At 44.4% G+C, this 16,797-nt stretch overlaps 1 protein-coding gene across 1 annotated transcript; it reads right to left on the reverse strand.

Moving 5' to 3' along the window:
- Positions 1–3,872: 3,872 nt before the first annotated feature.
- Positions 3,873–15,021, reverse strand: LOC120846539. Its single transcript, XM_040218345.2, has 4 exons — positions 14,933–15,021; positions 8,919–9,156; positions 3,988–4,533; positions 3,873–3,938 (listed from the first exon to the last, which is right to left on the reverse strand). The coding sequence occupies exons 1-4, from the start codon at positions 15,019–15,021 to the stop codon at positions 3,873–3,875; spliced, it is 939 nt and encodes a 312-aa protein (XP_040074279.2).
- Between the last annotated feature and the right edge of the window lie 1,776 nt (positions 15,022–16,797).

The raw sequence follows: 16,797 nt of genomic DNA on the forward strand, positions 1-16,797 counted from the left end.
TGTACTAAAGTAGAAGTTTGGGCTAGTTGGTATTTCATGATTAAAGATTAAAACAGCGCCTTGTTTGTCTACCTTCTTGTTCTTGTCCGTGTCCTTGCGCTGTTTTAATCTTTAATCATGCAATGTACTCTTAGTGTTTTTTTTTGTTTTTTTTTTATCATCACAAAAAAAGAAGGTAATAAAAAAAAGGTAGTGTGAGGAGTATGACCTATCCTGGAACCAAGGCAAATTTAGCTACTGCATGTAATGATACTCAGAAGGCTTGATGCTGTCATTGTTTTCCGATTTTATTGAACATATTTTTTTTACACCAATCCACACTCACATACATTTTTAAAAAAAACACTTTTACAAACAGATTTTACCAATATAAAATTGCACAACCTTTCTCTTTCCTTAAAAAAACACAATGAAAGATGAGGATTAAAGGTGAACAGGAAAATGCTGCAAAAACAAGCACCTGAGAAGGATAAAATTAAGTTTGATTCAAACACAGATACTGAACACACAGATACTCCACCACACAAACCCAGTCAGTCACAGAAGCTGTTTCTCTTTATGGTAGCAGATGAATTAACAGAATGAAATTAAATTTATAGCATACACATATTGTTTCTCTAAACCCCAACTGATTTATTTGTTAAATACACATAAACTCACCCAAGCCACAAAGAAATGATGTAAAAGATGTTGTTCAGACATCACCTAAACAACAAGGACAAATGTAACTGTATGCGGATTTTTAGATGTTACTGAAAATAAATTTTATACTGAACCAGGATCCCAAATATATATATGGAACCACTTCCCTAAACAAATATAAAGTGCAGTGAGAAAAAATCTCAACAATGAAAGCAAGCCAAGATGTAAAGAATGACACACACTGATATGAAGGTAGTCAAAGCAAGCTATACTTATTTTCCCCTTAACAAAAAAAAAGCAAATTTCTAATAGAAAAACAAAGCTTTTCACATATGAAATGTGTAGTTTCAGAAAAAAACTGATCTTAAATGAGCATACTGTATTTTTTGGACTAAGGTCCTTGCCCGGTGTATAGTCAGCAAGGGTCAATTTCAGCTAAAATTTTTTTTTCCCTTTTATAGTGTGCACTCAATGTGTATTACGCAGGGCCCAATTTCGGCTAAACGATGTTTACCCCTAGATAATTCAGACCTAGTCGTTAGTTCGCTCGTTGAGGCATCACAACCATGGTCGAAGAAAGACCGTTGGTAGTCATTATTGTGCTCAAACTTTTTAACAACCAAAGCATGGGCAACCAAAGCCAGACCCACAAGTTCTTTTTGAGGCAACGTGCTTGTCGCCAGTCATCCACAAGGGCATTGACGACAAGAGAAACACAGTGCCAGCATGACAGGCACCAAGTTTTCCTCATTGTATGTACATTTTCCCACACAATGTGAAATACCAACGTTTAAACATGTGTAGTCGGATGACTATAGTCGTGAAAATACAGTACAAATACCTGAATTCCCTATTTAAGTTAGTAATGCTCCATAAGAAAACAAGCTTTTTCCATTGCAATTTTTAGATCTTAACGTGAAAATAAGTATACAGTCGCCGACCGTTTTTTCGGACTCCGATAATTCAAACTTGTTCAATATTTTGGACCTAAGGGAGGAACCGTGACTTACCCCATGGAAATAGTGCATATTCACGACCAAAGTTTCGGACAACTTGAAGTCCGAAAGTTTGATTATTCGGACAAAATCGTCCCGAACGATCAGCGGGAAACACCACCGGGAAGCGGCCATTTTGATTTCTATGTTGGCTGCAAATGAATTGACTTGGTTTGGCAGCGCTACTTGAGTACTCCTGAGTCCTATCGCTACGTGATGCTATGCTAGCACTTTTTTTTTTTTTCATTTAGCTGCACGTCATTATCATCCTCATTATCATTTTGATTTGTTTCCTTCCATCCCTTCGCGCCTCCACCCCACTTTCGCGTCGCCAGTCGTCATTTTGCGCTCGTGCATTTGCGCCTCTCTTCTCGTTCGGAGAACGCTGGCTTGGACGTCATGGCCCCATCTGTTGTTCTGCCGCCGCGATGAGTCGTTAAGAAGCACAGAAAGTACTCGTTTGTAACGCTAGAAAAGAAAGCAGCGATTCTCAAGCTAACAGAAAGTTGCCAAACGCAAACGGAGGCGTAACCTAAAACAAAGCATGCAGGCGTAACCTGAAGCAAGGCACTATTTACGACTTTTTTAAGCCCACTTGGAAGTAATAAAGGCAAGTTTTTCAACCTCCTGATTTTTCGGCGTGCTCTATTATTTATACAATTTTACGGTCCCTGCAAAGTCTGAATAATCGGTCGGCGACTGTAGTGACAAACTCTACATGGCATCTGTACAAAAAATGCACTAAATTAGTTCAATAATCAATGTTCTTGTATAGAGGTGAAGCATACATCTGGCCGTGCACAACAAATGCAACACACTTGTGACTTACGCACTGAATGTCTACGATTCGGTAATGGAACTCAGTATCCAGCATGTGCATGCGTGCAAACGTAGGGCTAAACTTGACTACTCTGGCTTTCACATTCCGCAGGAAAAAATACACGGTCCTTTCACAGTCGCAGCTTGACATACACACACCACACATGACTAGCACACATTCAATGATGCCAAATGAGCCATCATCAAGATAAACAACAGAGTTTATACGACTGCACTTATCCAAGGAGTGGGCAATGTACCTTGTTCCCTGAATCAGCACTTTCTTGTACTTCATAACTGTACATGTGGACATGCCCATGCTCCTGATGCAGTCCACCTCCACAGACACAAGCTTTCGCGACCCAGTACCAATGGTGACTGCACCGACATGATTTTGAACATTAAACAGTCTCTTGTAACCTCGAGTGAGGCTTTCGAAAACTTGAAAAATTTCTGGTTTGCCAACGAAAGCACTATGCGAGTTCGCTAAGGAAGGCAAGAACTGACAAAGCAGTAGCTTTCTGCAGATTTGCTGGGGCACATATTGGGTTCCATGGAAACTCTTTTTTATAATACCGTTCATGTTTTCAAATGGAAATGAAGAAAAGCCCCACAATGGACCCCACTGTCGCACGCTGTCACACAGATGTAAAATCAAGTGCATGTTGTATGTCATTTGAGCAATTCCATACAGGTTCTGGTACTCTTTAACGAACAGTAAAACCTCAGCTTCAATAGTGGCGAGTCTATCAAGTGCCACTACATCAGCCAGGAGTGCATGCATTATGCTACTAAGCCTACACCAGTTTCGAAAGTATTGTGCAGGCAGCAGGCCATTCAGAACAAATGGAGAGTAGTATAGAAGCCACGCCCTCCATTCTGTGGCTTTCCAGAACTTACGCTGGCACAGTGAACGTGGCAGGCGCGAGAACTCGTAGGGCGGGGTTACATTCTTTAGACGAGCATCGATCACCGACAGCTTTTTTCCCAGGTGAAAGCTCTTACGCGAGTGGGCACCTTTGAACCAAAGGTTCGTGGTGGCCCTAACCACACCCAGACAGACTGCATGCATGTAGTCGACCACGGTGTTGTTGGTAATGCTAAAATATAGCATTAGCGACAACACCGTGGTCCCAAGCACACCATGTGACAGTGACTTTGCATCTCTCTCAAAGTCCTCATCCGTTCTCTTTCTGACCTTCCTCACCTCATACGCACGAGCATGGCCTCTTCCTTGCGGAATGACATGGCCTGGGTGGAAGCACCAAGGACACCCATACTCCCCATTAAATTGGGTCTGGTTGTGTAACATACACCTTGCCACAGTATCAACAGTGCACGGACCGGGATAGGCCTTGGTCAAATGGCTAACACCATCGCTGTCGACCCAACTAAATCCATTGGTGCTAAGGTCATTCATTTCTTGAACAAATGGCACCAAGAAGCACTGCATGTTTGGCTTGTTTGGCCCAAACCACAAACCTGCCAGGAGAATGTTGTTCATTCTTTCTTTAAACGGGAGTTCATTTACCATCAACTCTAGTGGCCATACACTATAAGCTGAGGATTTAAAAATTGGCACCCCGTCAGTGTTCCATGTCAGCGTGACATCATCAGGGCCCAGCGGCAGCTGATTATAAGCAGGGCTCTGAGTGATGTCACTGACGTCAAACATCAGGCCGGGCTTCTCAGGCAAGGGGCCTTTGTTGGCAAGGAGGTTGCAGAGCTCAGCCTTCCAGTCTAAGCTCAGAAAGTATGAGCCTCCACGCAACAGGACCTTTGCTGAGTGCTCGGCACCACACACACAATCTAGCTTATCGGTTTCTCCGACTCCAATGTAGCTAGTACATGTAGGGCAATAGAAGTGAGTCGTGAGGGGCTGCTCTTGTTTTGTGAAGTATTTTTCAAAGAGATACTTTGTCGCAGGTAGTTGGCTGCCTTCTGGAAGATGGTACTGTAGCAGTTTCAAGAGGCTCTCCGTTGCCTCTTTGGAGCCATGGTGTCGCAAGACGTGAGCCATGAGCAAAAGGAGGCTCTCCTCGTGGGTCACCAGAGCCCCAGGAAACAAGGGCTGCATCTGGGGGAACAAAATGCCTTCTGCATTACACAGTGTTCTGAAATCAATCATGTTGCACTATGCAAAAAACAAACCTACATTTTTTACAAAATATTAGCCTCTAATATTCAAAAACCGATGTATTTTGTTTCATCTGTAGCCTCCCAAAATATGTATATAAGAAAACATGGAATAATATAAAATTAAAAGTTCCTCAGCATTAGGTTATGCATCGACTTAAAAGTCAAAGCTTAACAATAGTTACCAAGAAACTGCAATCCTAGGGTGTCTAAAGCAGCTCCGGGCAGTCCCTTTATTCTTTTAGCTCCCATTCTCGCCAAACCGATAAAACAATTGTTAGGAAATACACACCGAATCACTTCAATATTTATTCAAATTTTACAAGGGTTCATTCAGTTTTTCACTCAGTTTTACTTGGTTTTGAAGCAAGACCTACTCTGTTTTGAGCGGGTCTAGACTTCAAAATTTTGTCTTCACCATGTTCCACTATTAGTCAAAAGCTCACTACAATAAAATATCTTTTAATTAATGCAACAAAATTATGTTTGCTCTCGTGCAATGTCAGAAGTGTTGCTTCAAGCATCCACGATGCTCCATGAATGGACTTCATTGGTCATGTTGAGGAATGCTATGAATTCAAGCTTCGACTGTGCTCAACAAACACTCTGAGGCAACGCCTGTTGCACCATGGTAGCCCGAGCTCTAGCTGAGGCTACACAATTGCAAAGACAGATGTCGAAGCGCATGCACTTTCTATACACCAACTCATGTTTACAAACAAACCGGAGCACCCCTAGAGGACGCCACCGGCGCCGCGCATGGACGGTGGACGGTGGGCAAGAAGCCCGCCGTTGCCCATAAACAAACCGTTGAGTTGCGTTGTTTTCGGCGTAGGTGGGGAGTCCCTGTGCTTTTTTTCGCGTTAGAATTGTTGATTCTACGTCCTCCTAACAATGTCCGACTACTTGAGCGGCTTCAGCAAAATTAACGAGGCAAAACGTTGCGTGAATAATGTGACTTGCGGCGATTCATTTCACGCGGACGCCGCAGAATGGGCGCTAAAGCCTGACTCGCAGAATGAGATTCTGCTCGCCATTTTCAGTCGCGACGTCGCTCGGGCTGCAAAAGCCTGGACCGTAGCTGAGATGGTGGACGTCGATACTGAAAACCGCAAGTAGAATCGGGCATTACAAATTGGTGATGGCCACTGGTAACAATGATCAACATCTTCTTGTATCTACTGTTTATACTTTGCCTACTTACCCCAACCAACCTTTAAGAGTGTTTTGAGGCCTGCACTTAGTTGTTATTGCAATTACCAAGTCAACATTTGGTTTACGGGCCGCTGTCGTTTGAATGAGCAGACGACAAAAAGCAGACAAGCTTGAAAGAGCAGACGACAGTTCGAACGCTTGCGCAATGGAGTGCGGGCAAGAAGCACCGTGTCCCGCGTCAACAAACCATTGGAATGTCACGTTGTCGGCGTCTGTGCGAGTCTGCATACTCTGTTTCGCGTTGGAATTGTCTATTCTACGTCCTAATAGCAATGTCTTACCACTTTAATCGCCTGAGCGAAATTATCAAGGCTCATTACACCGCCAAACTTTGTGTAAATCATTTGTTTTGCGGCGATTCATTTGCATGAACGCCGCAGAATGAGCGCCAAAACCATGATGAGATTCTTCTAGATATTTTCGGTCGCGACGTCGCTCGTGCTGCAAAAGTGTAGAAGGTAGCGGCGATGATCGAAGTCGATACTGAAATTCGGAAGTGAGAACAGACCAAGCGTAACAAGTCGGTGATGGCCACTGGTACCAATGATCAACATCTTGTATCTACTCTTTACACCGGGCCTACTTAAGTCTTTTTGAGGCCTGCAATTACTTCTTATTGCAATCACCGGGTCAAAGTTTGGTCTACAGGCCGTTTTTGTTTGAACGAGCAGACGACAAAAAGCAAGCTCGAAAGAGCAGACAAAAGTTTGAACGATCACGCTGCCGTGTGAATTTAAAGACGCATTAAACCCGCGGGTGGCCCGGACAACTTGGCGGTTTTCTCTCATTCATGTTGGAACAAAACAAATACATCTGGCGACCACAAAGTGTGGCCCGCACAGGCAATCGTAGTTCGACAGCGTCTGGCTCACCCTTTTCACGGCTACTATCCACGTACTCGGACGAACGGAGCGGGCAGAAACACATGAAAACTCATTTTCAAACCATTCTAGACTTTTTTGGTACAGCCCCCGTCGCAGCATTTTGATGAGAACGCAGGTTTTTTTGTCTGGTTTGTGCGAAAAGAACACAAGAATGCATGTCTCGCACGGCGACTTCTGTCCACTGTAATAGACCGGAAGTGCAACCGACGCGCCACCACAGCGGCGTGACGTAGGAGAGTTGAGTTTGTGTATACAACAGCTGCGTTTGATTTACTTGCACCTTCTGCACCAGTGCAGAAAAGTGTAGGGCAGTGTAGGTTGTATCTCAATACACATACCGGAAGTGGACTGCCCCACACTTTTCTGGACCGGTGCAGGAGGTGCAAGTAAAACGAACGCAGCTACAGTTCACTCTCAAGGGGGCATGCTGATCTTTAACTTCCTTATTTTTCATGTATCATGCTGGCATATAATATAATGGTGTATTTCTCAGTGGTGACCTCAAATATGCAATTAGTTTTCAGATGACTTTACTAGATCCTGAGTTATCAATAAATTTGTAATTTTAATTAGGTCCTCCTGACGGGTTGTTAGCGTAAAATTCTTCAGAATATATCAGACATTTTTCAAGAATTGCATTCACCAAGACATGTTTTGTGCAGTGATGCTATTTTAAGCCTGATGTAATGAAAATTACATTGGTAAAAAAACATTTGCAATCAAGTTGCACAAAATGGGAGGCTATATGTTTTTGAGACTAATTAATTAAAATTATTGTATGACATATAAAGCAATGAAAATAGCATCACCGCACAAAGCATGTCTTGGTGAATGCAATTCTACAAAAAAATCTGATATATTCTGAAGAATTTTACGCTAACGACCCGTAAGAAGGACCTTGTTAAAATTAAAATTTATTGATAACTCAGGATCTAGTAAGGCTACCTGAAAACTAATTGCGTATTTGAAATCATCACTGAGATATACAACAGTATACTAAACTTCAACACAATAGAAAGAAAATAAAAAAAATGAAGTTAAAAACCAGCCATTAAAGGGGCGATGCAACGACATTAAATTCGAAAGAAGTTGCAGTTTTAAATATTTACATTGTTCATCTCACCGAAAGGAACGGAGAAACCGCATCATTCTTTGGAAATATCGCGATTCCGTTGCGTAATAGCAAAGAAAGGAATGGGAATATTTTGCGATTCGCAGCTGTGTGGTGGCGGCCACGGGAACTAAGGCACGACGCACAATGGGTATGATGCAACAGGTTGGCAAGATGTGCCATTTAGTGCCCAATCTAATGCCCTATTTGATAAATATTGTCTTTTCAACATGAGTAAACACGTCAAAAACCTCAAGTCATTGAGAAAGTTGTCCTATATTCAGCTTTAGTGGCGCCATGTTCTCTTTTGCAAAGCAGTTCGTGCTTTTAAAGCGGTGGCCTTACAGGTGAAACTTTGTAGGGACTTCGGTGTTAGTGCTTGTTGTTGTTGACGTCATCGTCTTTGTCGTCGCACTAGAGATGGGTAAAGCTGTCTTTTCTCTCGTCAATGCGGGCACGACCGAACACGCAGAAGGAAAAGATGAAGAGAGAGATCTGAGAATTAGCGTGAGGATAAGCCGGCCGAGGTTTTGTTGCTTTTTGAAACTTGTTCTCCAGTGTTTTAAAAGATTGTTCAATTTAGAATGAAAAGAAAGCTAATGCAATTGTCTGGCTGTACAAGCAGAGCATAACAGTCCTAACTTCACCTTTTACTGGGCACTTGTGGCAGTTGTAGATGGCATTCGCAATGCCAATAACTAAGCCCTTTTTTCCTAATCTCTTCTCGGCTGCGTCCTCAGGTACACGACGGCAACATTTGGCCCACGTTGCATGAACATGACACAGCTACCGCTTTCACTTCTTTGCAAATTGAGGGCGAAAAGGCGTGCATAGGGCTCTGCTTGCATAGTCGAAGTATTGCGTTCATTTTCATCTCACTTTAACAAAATCAATGCCTTAAAACGCTCCGAACCAGCCTTCACGCATCGACTATCACTGCAGTGGAACGGGCTTCTGGTGGGTGCTAGCATAGGTATATTGTTTAGGAGACATAACAGTACCCAGGATAAAGGAAATAAAAAAAATGAACATCTTACTAGTTTTGTGATGTGGAGTAACAGTTCATACATACAACACACTTTATGTTACAGACTAAATAGCAAAAAAGAAACATACCATTGGGTCTTGTTGGGGTGAATCCCCGCACGTTGGACCTGAAACAGCAGGTTGTGGAGGTTGTCTCGTAGGAGTGTTCTGCTCAAAGGTGACAGGACCAGCTTTTAATGCAGGATTTGCAGTGCCTCCCAAATCATCTCCTTGCCATCCTGCAAGGCTCGTGGAGGCTGGCAACAGGGCAGGCTCAGGACTTGCTGTTGGTTCAGGGGCTTCAGCAAGCATCTCGGCATTAGCTGACCTGTAAATAAATTGACCATTTTCACTATCAATGGTGAAGCTATCAGTAACTTGCATAGTGGCCGACGTAAACGAGAGCTGCAAGCACTTTTAGGGCATTGTAAAGGCACCTACTCATGTTTACACAAACTGAAGCACCCATAGCGCAGTCGCGCAGGTGCGACAGGTTGTTGACAGAAGTATGGCATCCTATTTCAGCAAACCATCATGATGTGCTATAGCTGACATCAAAATGAGCCGTGAAGTGAAGTGAAGTGGTCAAAGCGATATGAACAAGGCTCATTAAACAATAAAAATATGGGTGGTATGGCAAACGGAGGCTCGCACAGCATGGGTGGCACAGAGCAAGTGCTAGTGAGTCAGTAATGGCCATGAGATAGAGTGGGCAATGCCATGTCACCTTGCATCTGCTGTTTAAATTTTGCCGATTTATATCCACCCACAAGCTCACAAGTCTTTGAAGGCCTGCAGTTAATGTGTTTTGCAACCAGGGTTTGAATGTGAAGATGCTCAGAACATAGAGTGTTCCAAATCAGCTACTGGTGTTCGTATGCTCATGATAAAATATCCAAAATATTTTTCACTACAACCAGTAGGTCTGCATGAATTAAGTGAATTAAGTGAAGAGCTTTGGACAGAGGGGGTCCTAGTCTGACAATTACCACTTCATTTTTGTGGCCTTTCCTCACATTTTCCTAAAAAACAGGGATACAGGATACACTTTTGTAGGATGTAGTTTTGTCACCTCATAGTTCTTATGGTGCACCCCTAGTCTACTAAACTCTGTGGCATTTTGACTAGAATGCAAGTTTCTAATAGTCTTGTCAAAACAGAAAGCTAATGCCTAGCCTTCCCAATTTTTTTTACTTAACATAAATTGAAGGTGCCCAAAACACTACCACTGAGGCACAATGTAGAAGAGTATGTTGGTATATGTCGGATGGTAACTATGTGATAAGAAAACTGCCACAAAAAGTCAAATACACCAAATGCATCAGCAGCAAGTGGAGGCTACGACCACTTTGTTTCCTTGCTTCAATCCCAATATTATAATTCAGCTTGTAGGAAAAAAATTTTACGATGAAACAATCATGCTTAGGTTACATGATTGTGCCATTTGGAAGTCATAAAATGCAAAATGAAGTAATAAAAAAATATACTGTCAAGACCGGTTATAACTAAGTCAACAGGAATCAGAACTCGCTTCACTATATCGGCTTCTTCGTTATATCTGAACTCATACAAATAACATGAAAAACAAAAAGGGAACACGGGCTGTCACTGGCACATGTTTATCGAGCCTGCAGAAAGCGGTCGAGGCTTCCCTGCACGCATCCTCTGCTAGATAGGAGCTGCTTTTCGCCAACTACGAGAAGCTACGATTGAAAAAAGATCCTGCTACGTACGAACGGTGTTGACCGCTGCGACGGCCACCTCGGAGGACGCCGGCGGTGGACAGAATTTTTTTGTTTATGTGCACTCCGTCGAGGATGGCACGCTTTTGATTCACAGAGGTTGCCTTCGTTTTTACCGTCAAGGTGCCGGCAGTGCCGTGACTCTCCATCGTTGAGTCGCCATGGTTCACAAAATCGGTACTTGAGCGAAGTAGAGTTTCACGCAAGAGCAACCTCACCGACTAGACGCAGACACGGATCACGAAGCAAACAAAGAAGCGCACACGGCGCCGAGTTCGCACTCAAGCTTGTCTGTTGTCAGTATAGAGAGCCTAGATTTAAGAGATGAGGCAACTGCTCGATCGAGGTCACGTGGTTTGTGGGGCCCATTTGCAAAAAGAGCTGCAGCATACAAGCAGTCAAAACTCAAAAGCGTTCACCTTCTGCAAACGTGTCCGCCTCTGCTGCCACATGACAATCAAATGCAGGCGTACTTACTGCTCCCTCTCTTAAATCTAGGCTCTCTCCGTCATCTCTGCCGGTACGTTGTCGCTAGCGCTGCGCCTCTATCGGCATGTCACGACGGCTTCTCCGCGTGCGATGCAGTTAAGCAGCTTCCCAAGCAAGGAGCGGGGAGCAGACGACGTTGCAATGACTGCCGCCGGTGGCCTTTCCAGCATCTTCAGCAGCCTGTTCTGGGTGGCTTCTTGACCGTGGCAGTAAAGTGCAGCGGTCCGAGACTTAGTAAACTCAGAATTTTTTTTTTTTTTTTAAATTATCACAAAATTTTTTTTTGCTATATCCACGGGAGCCGCTCAACTTCCTTCGCTAAAAACAGACAAAAATGCATTGAAAAAGTGCAAACGGGAATGGGAAATCGTGATCACTTCGCTGTAGCCACTCTTTTGTTATTATTGACTTTGTTATAACCGGTCTCGATAATATACCCAAGGGCAGTTGAAGCTAGAACAAACCTACAAGGCAACTATCTCGTCTCAGAGAGTAGGTGCAACCATAAAATGCTCTGCGGCTATGGGGAAAGAGGGGGGAAGGGGTAGGTTAGCAGCAAAATGAAGTTCAAGTAATGTGAAAATGTTGTCTGACTGATGGTAATCTGGATCCCTCTCTCTGCTTCCGAGTGTTGACAAGAAACTACAGCCGTCATGGTTGGCCCTCACTTTCTAATAATGACATGTATACCGAATGGTTTTGTGACAAGCTGATTTGTAACTCGCACTTAGGCCGCCTGGCCCCCTTTTTCTTTTCTCCCTCTTCACGGAAATCTGTCACTTGGCACGTGGCGCTATAGTCCGTTGCAACTAAAGAAGGAAGGGTAAGGAAAAGGAAAGTAGGGGAGCGGGAAGCAGACAGAAGGCTAAAGAGAGAAAGGTTTCACCCTCTCTTCTCCAGCGCTCCATCTGCTTTCTCCTCTCTGGCTATCCTTACCCTCATCCTACCTTCTTGAGTTGAAACAGACTATAGACGATCCTGTACAGTTGTGTGGTATGGGCTACACAAGCTTGTACAATTGCTAGTACCCTAGCCTTATGTTAACACATAGCCTTACAAGGTCGCATAAGAGGTTTTTCTCATGCCGCAGGGAGCTGAGCGCAGGGGCCGAGTGAGCATCATTTATTCATAAGCCCTCACACGTTTCTAATGAACAAATAATTAACTGGTGAGGCACACAGCTGCACAAGATGTGCGGACAAGGACTCCACCAGTGCACCCAAACAGGCTCAGAAAGCGTTCGGTGGTGGCTTAGAGGGCTGTTGCACTGCCCCTTAAGCGGCTTGTCGCTCTCAGCTCTGTATGGCATGACACTTCCTGGGAAAACAATACCAACTCTGTTTCTCCTAAGCTTCAGGGAGTCACCACGAGGTGTGCTAAGTGGCACTGATGCATTTGTCGTCTTTGGAGGCAGTGAGTATATCTGCGCAAGTGTACCTGCCAGCCCGTAGGTACTTACAAAACGAGGCAGGTATACTTCCCGACACTGAGGTTGACAAAACAAGTGTCGATAAAATGTGGGCCGCTTAACCCTATATTGACCGCGCCATAGGCTATCGACTTCTGGTGATCGATGGCTGCCGAGCGCCGTCAAGAAATTAAACTTAGTGCGGAGAATTAATTATGTTACACAATCCTGTGGATGGCCGAAGAACTCAAGTTTCGGTTTCAACGTACACTTAAGCTTTATCACAAGCTGGTAGGCTGTCGAAGATAGTAATAGGAAAGGTGCTGTCACTTGTCTAACATGGCCAACTGCTTGCATCAGTCTTCGTAACAAAGATGGCATTATTTACAGTATTCAACTGTATTATGGCATATGTTTTAGGCCAAGACCTTTGGGGATACTTTGAATAATGTTATAAGTGTTGCTAACTGATGGTTGTTGGTAAGCATCCCTATAATTTCTAAGGCTGTCCGAGACGGCGTGGACGCTTTACGTTCCCAACAAGGTGCACAAAAAATCCAAATATGAGGGAACTGTAATCGAGGCCATGACAAACCAAGGTAGAACACAAGGAAAGCATTCTGCTAGAAATGTGAGGTTGAGGCGTACTACCTGTGTTCCACCAATGTAAGCATTCCTTCGTTGAAAAGCACACGATTTACAGAAGCTAACTGTCTGACGAACCGAAAATAGACAATGTCAGTTAGAGTGCATAGAGTACACTACCTTTCAGACGTAACAGTCGTGGGTGTGGGGCACATTTTCTATATTCTGAATTTTTCTTATTTGTTGTTTAATTTGACATAGCTGTAGAAATTTCGGCGTTTATATGCCTTCTGAACATAAAACTGTGCTTTCAAAATTTGCAAATCTTTTTTTTAAACATTATATTAACCTGTCTTTTTAAAAAAAATCTAATTGGCTACGTTTTCATGTGTCATATTGCTCCATACACAACTTAGTTAGCTAAATAAAAGCTTTTGCACGGATCCTTTAAATATTGCTACTTTTCCCATGATCAGGAAAGAGCTAAACGTGTGTCAGAGAAAAGCTGATGTTCCAATTAAATGTTTCTCAATAAAATGCTACGGCCCCATTTTTTAATGTGAAACATTTTTTGGCTCTACATTTGGTTTTCAGTGAAGTCGCGTCGTAACCTCGCAACAGCTGACTGGTTGACAAAAGCCATGTGGTTGTAGCCATGGAGCCATGGAAACGGCTCAAACTAGACCCTTCACTAAAGGGGGAGCAAGGCCAAAAAGTGATCTTCCTCCCAAGTACTGATTGTGCCCGATGCTGCTTGGCTTCGGTGATCAGACGAGAACTAGCGTTTTTAGCATGGTATGGCAAAGGATAATGAGAGCAGGACTGAAGGAAAATGCAATGATTAAAACTTAAGCTTGCTTCAGACGGGGCAATTTCTCCCAGCAACTCGACGTTGCAACACCAGCAACACGGGCCGCCCACGCTCACACGCAGCAACCAATTGCAATGATTTGCAATCATCATCACTAAATTTTACTTTTCGTTCACTAGTCAAACACACAGTTGCACCCTATAAACACGTTTCTATACCTTTAATGCCATTGAGAATAGTAGCTCATCTTTCTGAAATGGTTTATTCTCAAAAACGGTTGACTCCAAACACTAACGAAGTCTTTACTTGTCATCACCACCGGTATAGACTTTCACGCAAAAATACTGCATCCCTGATTGGCTGCTCTCGCTTCAAACTTCTCCAAGTTCTCCGAGTCGCTCGTCCATTTCAAGCCAGACGCAATCTGAGGAATTCGTGTTGCACCAGGGAAAGCTAGGGAACTCGCCAGCAACACCGAAATTGCTGGGAAAGTTGCCCAGTATGTGTCCTCTTTTTTGCTCTGTTTTTTTCTTGTGCACTTTTTACTTTATCATGAACCGGTACCAACTAGCTCAGCTTTCAATCCTGATGCTTAGAAATGACCCTATCCCAAAATTACACCCTCTTTAAGCAAATCTAGAAACCCTGCACAGTAATGTGTGTGAAAGACACCATCAAGGTGGCAAAGCTATTGTATAATGCTGCCTACACCCTCATGTGGGGAAGTACAAGCTCCGCCGCAGGGATGGGCAGCTACCAAAGAGGTGCGGCAAGGCTAATGTATCATTGAGTTGCCTTCTTTTGTACAATTTTGAACAAGAAAAAGTGAACTATATTTAAGCGATCGGCTTTCCATTTTTAGCGTCTTTTGCAGACAGAGCTGTGCAGCATTTCCAACTCTGCTTGAAGAGGGAGTAATTTCGGGATGTGTCTATAAGGACACCTGACTGGCAGTTGTGGCAATATGTTTCACATAACTGCCCAACAATTGCCTACAATTTTCCATACATTTTTCCCTGTGGCTGTGACACCATGTCTTTGCATATATGTACAGATAGAAAATAATTACCTGGCCGAGTCATTCAGCACCAGATGCTGCTGTTTGTAGCGATGTGCTGAACGCCTGGGGACACTACCAGTGTCAGATTGGAGGTACATCTTGTACGCCCCCGCCTGGTCCATCTAAAACAAAAATCAGGGTTATTTGCACATAATGAATGCACACAAGAATCATACATATGAAAGACCAGCCCACACGCTCAAAAACATTAGCTGCGTTCGATTTACTTACACCTCCTGCACAGGTGCAGAAAAGTGTAGGGCGGTGTACTTCCGGCCACATCTGAATACAGATGCCGGAAGTAGACTGAATACACATGCCGGAAGTAGACTGCCCTACACTTTTCTGCAGCGGTGCAGGAGGTATAGGTCAATCGAACGCAGCTAACGCTTCAAGAGCAATGCGATATGCACTATGTAGTGCAGCTCCACCAGAAGTTGCTATATGCACGACAGCACGGAGAGCTCATGCCATTTGGGTCACCCTTTTCGGATATCATGTGTCCTCTTGCCCGCATTCACACCGCTCCGCGGCGACAGCCTGCGGCTGCTCATTACAAAACTATAAACCCACTTGGCCCCCCTCGAACACGCCGCTTGGAGGCGTCCAGCTGACAACCGAAGTTCCGCTTTGGTGCCTGGAACGCGTCTCCGACTGGAGTGTTTACCCCGCCCAAAAAAACTGGTCCCTCCATTTTCGCCTAGTGACATCATAGAAGTGTCATGCTGCCGCCAGTCGCGATCCTGGTGGCGTCCCAATAGCTCTGGCGTATGTGGCAGACGCCTGTTCTGCAGGTCGCACTCCAGGGTGGCAATCCATGGAAGCGCCAGCAGCCAGAAGTTGGGACACCGCGACGACAGCGACACTCGCGTTCGCTCATGCTTTTTGCCAGCATTTCTTCAGCCAACCGCCAGGATCACGACCTCCGACAGCATGACACTCCGGGTCCTGTGACGTTATTTGTTGCCACTTTGGGACCACTTTTGATGTATGGGCAGCACAGGACGCTGAACACACCAGTCAGAGACGCGCTCCAGGCACCATAGTACCACTGTCCCCCACTGCACCTCCGGAAAGGGAGTCCCATACCATTTAGTTCAGCAAAGTTTCGTCGACAATGTTCTTTTTCCCTCTTTCAATGATAATTGCAATAAAGAAACGTCATCAATATCGCCAAATGCTCGACAAAAAAAAAAAAAAGTTAGAAAAGAAGGGAAAAAAAGTAAACCCACTCTGGCTCGAACGTGTATATAGAAGACTCCTTTCCACTACGCTACGCTACAGCTACAAAACACTTCTTCTGACAATTCGTTTAATACGAGACCCAACAAGTTTCGCGTCGTGCGTATAGCCATTTCCGGTCGAGATGCATGGCGTAGTGCGTATAGCATTAAGGCCGAACCGCATGTAAGCGATTTAGCAAGCGACAAGACAAGCGACGGCGACAGTGACGAGAGTCGTCAGCGACAAGCGACGGAGATTTCTCACTGTCACCCATCGCGTCGCTGTTTTTTTTTATTTCTAGAAAACGTCGCTCATCGCTCCCGTCGTTTTCATGCGGTTCATTGTCGGTCGGTCGGTCACTCGCGCGACGAGGCAAACCGTATGAAAGCGACGGGAGTAAGCGACCAGAGCGATGAGCGACGATTTCTAGAAATCCAAAAACCGAGGGACGCGACAAGCGACCGTGAGAACTCCGTCGCTCGTCGCTGTCACCTTCGCTCGTCTCGTCACTCGCTATATCGCTTACATGCAATTCATCCTTCAAGCGAGTCGTCGTCGCTTGCCTCGTCGCTCGCCAAATCGCTGCGTACAACACCCCCAGCGAAAAAAGAGCACTCACTTTTGTGCACGCCGACAACGGAAACGCCGAC

Source organism: Ixodes scapularis, unplaced genomic scaffold, assembly GCF_016920785.2.
Source record: "Ixodes scapularis isolate PalLabHiFi unplaced genomic scaffold, ASM1692078v2 PGA_scaffold1__304_contigs__length_218370807, whole genome shotgun sequence".
In the NCBI taxonomy this organism is placed as follows: domain Eukaryota; kingdom Metazoa; phylum Arthropoda; class Arachnida; order Ixodida; family Ixodidae; genus Ixodes; species Ixodes scapularis.